Source organism: Oncorhynchus nerka, linkage group LG14 (genome assembly GCF_034236695.1).
Source record: "Oncorhynchus nerka isolate Pitt River linkage group LG14, Oner_Uvic_2.0, whole genome shotgun sequence".
Classification (NCBI taxonomy): Eukaryota; Metazoa; Chordata; class Actinopteri; order Salmoniformes; family Salmonidae; genus Oncorhynchus; species Oncorhynchus nerka.
In genome coordinates, this window is record NC_088409.1 from 99,014,321 (window position 1) to 99,021,187 (window position 6,867).

The following is a 6,867-nucleotide window of genomic DNA, read 5'->3' on the forward strand; positions in this document are numbered from 1 at the left end:
GGGACAGGACATCATCAGGGTTCAGTGTTGTGGGAGAGACCAAAGGGGACAGGACATCAGGGTTCAGTGTTGTGGGAGAGACCAACGGAGACAGGACATCAGGGTTCAGTGTTGTGGGAGAGACCAAAGGGGACAGGACATCATCAAGGTTCAGTGTTGTGGGAGAGACCAAAGGGGACAGGACATCAAGGTGCAGTGCTGTGGGAGAGACCAACGGGGACAGGACATCAAGGTTCAGTGTTGTGGGAGAGACCAAAGGGGACAGGACATCAAGGTTCAGTGTTGTGGGAGAGACCAAAGGGGACAGGACATCAGGGTTCAGTGTTGTGGGAGAGACCAACGGGGACATCATCAAGGTTCAGTGTTGTGGGAGAGACCAAACGGGACAGGACATCAGGGTTCAGTGTTGTGGGAGAGACCAACGGAGACAGGACATCAAGGTTCAGTGTTGTGGGAGAGACCAAAGGGGACAGGACATCAGGGTTCAGTGTTGTGGGAGAGACCAACGGGGACAGGACATCAGGGTTCAGTGTTGTGGGAGAGACCAACGGGGACAGGACATCAGGGTTCAGTGTTGTGGGAGAGACCAACGGGGACAGGACAATCAGGGTTCAGTGTTGTGGGAGAGACCAAAGGGGACAGGACATCAGGGTTCAGTGTTTTGGGAGAGACCAACGGGGACAGGACATCAAGGTTCAGTGTTGTGGGAGAGACCAACGGGGACATCATCAGGGTTCAGTGTTGTGGGAGAGACCAAAGGGGACAGGACATCAGGGTTCAGTGTTGTGGGAGAGACCAAAGGGGACAGGACATCAAGGTTCAGTGTTGTGGGAGAGACCAAACGGGACAGGACATCAAGGTTCAGTGTTGTGGGAGAGACCAACGGAGACAGGACATCAGGGTTCAGTGTTGTGGGAGAGACCAACGGGGACAGGACATCAAGGTTCAATGTTGTGAGAGAGACCAAAGGGGACATCATCAGGGTTCAGTGTTGTGGGAGAGACCAAAGGGGACATCATCAGGGTTCAGTGTTGTGGGAGAGACCAAAGGGGACAGGACATCAAGGTTCAGTGTTGTGGGAGAGACCAACGGAGACAGGACATCAAGGTTCAGTGTTGTGGGAGAGACCAACGGAGACAGGACATCAGGGTTCAGTGTTGTGGGAGAGACCAACGGGGACAGGACATCATCAAGGTGCAGTGTTGTGGGAGAGACCAACGGAGACAGGACATCAAGGTTCAGTGTTGTGGGAGAGACCAACGGAGACAGGACATCAATGTTTTTTTGAGGTGGTGCGATCGGCTGAAGACGCTTGATGGAAAAGACGGTCATGTGTGTCTGTGGTCCTCGCTAACCAAGCAGGGGGCGATGTCTCCGTCCTGTCTCCGTCCTGTCTCCGTCCTGTCTCCGTCCTGTCTCCGTCCTGTCTCCGTTGGCGATGTCCTGTCTCTGTCCTGTCTCTGTCCTGTCTCCGTCCTGTCTCCGTCCTGTCTCCGCTCTGTCTCCGTTCTGTCTCTGTCCTGTCTCCGTCCTGTCTCCGTCCTGTCTCCGTTCTGTCTCCGTCCTGTCTCCGTTGGCGATGTCCAGTCTCCGTCCTGTCTCCGTTGGCGATGTCCAGTCTCCGTCCTATCTCCGTTGGCGATGTCCTGTCTCCGTCCTGTCTCCGTCCTGTCTCCGTCCAGTCTCCGTCCTGTCTCCGTTGGCGATGTCCTGTCTCTGTCCTGTCTCCGTCCTGTCTCTGTCCTGTCTCCGTTCTGTCTCCGTTCTGTCTCTGTCCTGTCTCCGTCCTGTCTCCGTCCTGTCTCCGTTCTGTCTCCATCCTGTCTCTGTTGGCGATGTCCAGTCTCCGTCCTGTCTCCGTTGGCGATGTCCAGTCTCCGTCCTGTCTCCGTTGGCGATGTCCTGTCTCCGTCCTGTCTCCGTCCTGTCTCCGTCCAGTCTCCGACCTGTCTCCGTTGGCGATGTTCAGTCTCCGCTCTGTCTCCGTTCTGTCTCTGTCCTGTCTCCGTCCTGTCTCCGTCCTGTCTCCGTTCTGTCTCCGTCCTGTCTCCGTTGGCGATGTCCAGTCTCCGTCCTGTCTCCGTTGGCGATGTCCAGTCTCCGTCCTATCTCCGTTGGCGATGTCCTGTCTCCGTCCTGTCTCCGTCCTGTCTCCGTCCAGTCTCCGTCCTGTCTCCGTTGGCGATGTCCTGTCTCTGTCCTGTCTCCGTCCTGTCTCTGTCCTGTCTCCGTTCTGTCTCCGTTCTGTCTCTGTCCTGTCTCCGTCCTGTCTCCGTCCTGTCTCCGTTCTGTCTCCATCCTGTCTCTGTTGGCGATGTCCAGTCTCCGTCCTGTCTCCGTTGGCGATGTCCAGTCTCCGTCCTGTCTCCGTTGGCGATGTCCTGTCTCCGTCCTGTCTCCGTCCTGTCTCCGTCCAGTCTCCGTCCTGTCTCCGTTGGCGATGATCAGTCTCCGTCCTGTCTCCGTTGGCGATGTCCTGTCTCCGTTGGCGATGTCCTGTCTCCGTTGGCGATGTCCAGTCTCCGTCCTGTCTCCGTTTGCGATGTCCAGTCTCCGTCCTGTCTCCGTTGGCGATGTCCTGTCTCCATCCTGTCTCCGTTGGCGATGTCCAGTCTCCGTCCTGTCTCCGTTGGCGATGTCCAGTCTCCGTCCTGTCTCCGTTGGCGATGTCCAGTCTCCGTCCTGTCTCCGTTGGCGATGTCCAGTCTCCGTCCTGTCTCCGTTGGCGATGTCCTGTCTCCGTCCTGTCTCCGTTGGCGATGTCCAGTCTCCGTCCTGTCTCCGTTGGCGATGTCCAGTCTCCGTCCTGTCTCCGTTGGCGATGTCCAGTCTCCGTCCTGTCTCCGTTGGCGATGTCCAGTCTCCGTCCTGTCTCCGTTGGCGATGTCCATTACACGAAGAAGCTATTTGTTGTTGTTGTTTGTTTCTCGTTGACCGTTTTAATTGAAAACAATCACAGTAAAAGGTAGAGGAAGTACTAGATGTTGAGATTTAAAACAATCACAGTAAAAGGTAGAGGAAGTACTAGATGTTGAGATTTAAAACAACATTTGGGACTTTTTAAGAATGATAAAGTGACCTTTCTATCACAATAAATATAATGGGATACGAATGAATAGCATCCGTAATGTGTTATACCGCTATCAAACCTTGACTCTTGATTTACGTGATATTTTGTTCTATTGTATATTCTGTCATACATTCATCATATTTAAACATAGTGTTCTGTGTTAAAATGAACATGTAGTTAGTTGGTAGCTTAGTGAGGAGTCGGCTAGACTGACTGACTGACTGACTGACTGAGTGACTGACTGAGTGACTGACTGACTGACTCAGTGACTGACTGACTGACTGACTGACTCAGTGACTGACTGACTGACTGACTGACTCAGTGACTGACTGACTGAGTGACTGACTGACTGACTGAGTGACTGACTGACTGACTGACTGAGTGACTGTCACTCCTGACTGACTGAGTGACTGACTGACTGACTGACTGTCACTCCTGACTGACTGAGTGACTGACTGACTGAGTGACTGACCGAGTGAGTGACTGACTGCTACTGGCTGAGAATGGAGGGAAATAAGTGATTTACTGTTGAGGAGGTGGGAATCAGGCTTATTAAAAAGAGACCGGAATTGTCCTGAAGACAATCAGCTGTGTCTGCTTTCTTCACATCCTCTGAGAATCACGCAGAGGCACAGAGGGAGGGAGAGAGGCAGAGGGAGGAGGAGGCAAGAGAATGGAAAGAACTTGAGTTTAAGGAATTTGAAACCTGTGTGACTGAAGAAAAAGAACAGGGACGGGACAACTTGGTGGGGCTAGAGAAGCAGTTCTGTGATCAACAACACGGCACGAACACTGGTTTGAAAATACACTTCCAGCTCCCTCAAAAAAACATTTTTAACAACTTGATTGGAGACAGAAAAGGTTGGAGCGACTTTTTCCGTTTTTCGTCACTGTAGTTCAAACAATGGACTTTCCGCAGTTTCTGCGCTGAGAGAAAACTGCCTGTGAGTTTTTTTTTTTTTACTTCGGACTGGAGATAAAACGTCAGTAGGCTGTAGTAGTAGTCAGCAGTGGGAGTAAGCAGAAACAATTCTAGGACGGTATCGGGGTAAAGTTTTGAAATTGTTTTTCGCAACATAAAATGAGAATCAGGGAAGCAGAGGAGTGATAGCGAGTGGAAGAAATACCTGTGGATTTAAATCGCGAGCAGTCAGTCGGAAGAACATCCGCTAAACTTTTCAGTGTACAACAAAGATTTTTTTAACAGAGCCCGTGAGAGTTATTGGAATGCGGTGACGCGAACTGGAGTTCAAAGTTGGAACCGTGAATTCTGGTAGAAGTGCGTTGCTCCGAGGGACCAGCTATGGAGAGCGGGTCACAGGGACCGGCGCTGGGGATACTGTTTGTCGGCGCATTTTTTAGTTTAGGATCTGCAAACACTTTGACAGGTAAGTGTTATAACTCATCTTCATCCTAATATTTATCATCTTTATCTCCGAAATATCTTTATTAAGTCAAATGACATATACCAACAAAATAACTATTAGTCCTACAGTAAATGACTGTGAACAGCCGCTGACAACCTGGGTAACATCTGGGTACTTTACAGTCTGATGGGCAGAATTGATTTATTTTACCTTTATTTAACCAGGCAAGGCAGTTAAAGAACAAATTCTTATTTTCAATGACGGCCTAGAAACAGCGGGTTAACTGGTCTAGGAACAGCGGGTTAACTGGTCTAGGAACAGTGGGTTAACTGGTCTAGGAACAGTGGGTTAACTGGTCTAGGAACAGTGGGTTAACTGGTCTAGGAACAGTGGGGTTAACTGGTCTAGGAACAGTGGGTTAACTGGTCTAGGAACAGTGGGTTAACTGGTCTAGGAACAGTGGGTTAACTGGTCTAGGAACAGTGGGTTAACTGGTCTAGGAACAGTGGGTTAACTGCCTGTTCAGGGGCAGAACAACAGATTTGTACCTTGTCAGCTCAGGGATTTGATCTTGCAACCTTCCGGTTACTAGTCCAACACTCTAACCACTAGGATGAAGATGATGAGGATGGTGATGATACATCCTAGATACTTTGATTGCTCTGCACCAAAAGTGTTTATGAGTGTTTATTACAATGCTTATCACCATGTATCTAACAGTTAACTACGTTAACAGCAGTATGTCCTGACTGTTGTTCAATAATCATTTCAATTATTGATATTTGAATAGCATTCTGGGTAGTGTTTTGAACATTCTCCAGTCTGTGATCTGATCTGAGAGAGAGAGAGAGAGAGAGAGAGAGAGAGAGAGAGAGAGAGAGAGACAGAGAGAGTGAGAGAGAAAGAGAGAGAGAGACAGAGAGAGAGAGAGAGAGAGAGAGAGAGAGAGAAAGAGAGAGAGAGAGAGAGAGAGAGAGAAAGACAGAGAGAGAGAGAGAGGGGGGGGAGAGAGAGAGAGAGAGAGAGAGAGAGAGAGCAGAGAGAGAGAGAGAGAGAGAGAGAGACAGAGAGAGAGAGAGAGTTAAAGAACAAATTAAAGAACAAATTCTTATTTTCAATGGCGGCCTAGGAACAGTGGGTTAACTGGTCTATGAACAGTGGGTTAACTGCCTGTTCAGGGGCAGAACGACAGATTGGTACCTTGTCAGCTCTGGGTTTTGAACTTGCAACCTTCCGGTTACTAGTCCAACGCTCTAACCACTAGGCTACCCTGCCGGATGGCGAAGAGAAGGAGGGAGGAGGGTGGAGTGAGATGTGTGGGCGTGAGGGGCGTGAGGGGCAAAGGGGGAAAGAGAGAGAGGGGAAGAAATGGAATGCTGATGCTTGTGAGTGAGTCAGGGTCAGGGTGATTCAGTAGAACAAAATGATGGATGGGGTATGGGGACAAAAGTGGAGGGGAGGGAGGGAGGGAGGGAGGAGGGGAGTGGGAAACATTTGCAGGAATGAATCTAGAAGCATGGCATGAAATATAGGGGTGGAGGGATGGAGGGGGGAGGGATGAATGTGTGGTGGGAGGAGGGGAGGGAGGGAGGGATGGAGGGAAAATGCTGTGAAGAACTGAGTTATGTGACATAAAGAGACAGAAAGATAAAGAGAGTGAGAGAAGAAGAGATGCAGGGTTGGTGTAATATCTGATGAGATGCAGGGTTGGTGTAATATCTGATGAGATGCAGGGTTGGTATAATATCTGATGAGAAGCAGGGTTGGTGTAATATCTGATGAGAAGCAGGGTTGGTGTAATATCTGATGAGATGCAGGGTTGGTGTAATATCGGATGAGAAGCAGGGTTGGTGTAATATCTGATGAGATGCAGGGTTGGTATAATATCTGATGAGATGCAGGGTTGATGTAATATCTGATGAGATGCAGGGTTGGTGTAATATCTGATGAGAAGCAGGGTTGGTGTAATATCTGATGAGAAGCAGGGCTGGTGTAACATCTGATGAGATGCAGGGTTGGTGTAATATCGGATGAGAAGCAGGGTTGGTGTAATATCTGATGAGATGCAGGGTTGGTATAATATCTGATGAGATGCAGGGTTGATGTAATATCTGATGAGATGCAGGGTTGGTGTAATATCTGATGAGAAGCAGGGTTGGTGTAATATCTGATGAGATGCAGGGTTGGTATAATATCTGATGAGATGAGATGCAGGGCTGGTGTAATATCTGATGAGATGCAGGGTTGGTATAATATCTGATGAGATGAGATGCAGGGTTGGTGTAATATCTGATGAGATGCAGGGTTGGTATAATATCTGATGAGATGCAGGGTTGGTGTAATATCTGATGAGATGAGATGCAGGGTTGGTATAATATCTGATGAGATGAGATGCAGGGTTGGTATAATATCTGATGAGATGCAGGGTTG

The 6,867-nt window shown here is 49.4% G+C and overlaps 1 protein-coding gene across 1 annotated transcript in view; it reads left to right on the top strand.

Moving 5' to 3' along the window:
- Window positions 1–3,754: 3,754 nt before the first annotated feature.
- LOC115125282 (tyrosine-protein kinase receptor UFO) overlaps window positions 3,755–6,867 on the top strand; it is a 121,706-nt gene continuing 118,593 nt past the window's right edge. The window contains exon 1 of the mRNA XM_065000606.1: window positions 3,755–4,458. Within this exon, the coding sequence (XP_064856678.1) occupies window positions 4,374–4,458 (85 nt within the window). The 5' untranslated portion in view covers window positions 3,755–4,373. The remainder of the gene's footprint in view (window positions 4,459–6,867) is intronic.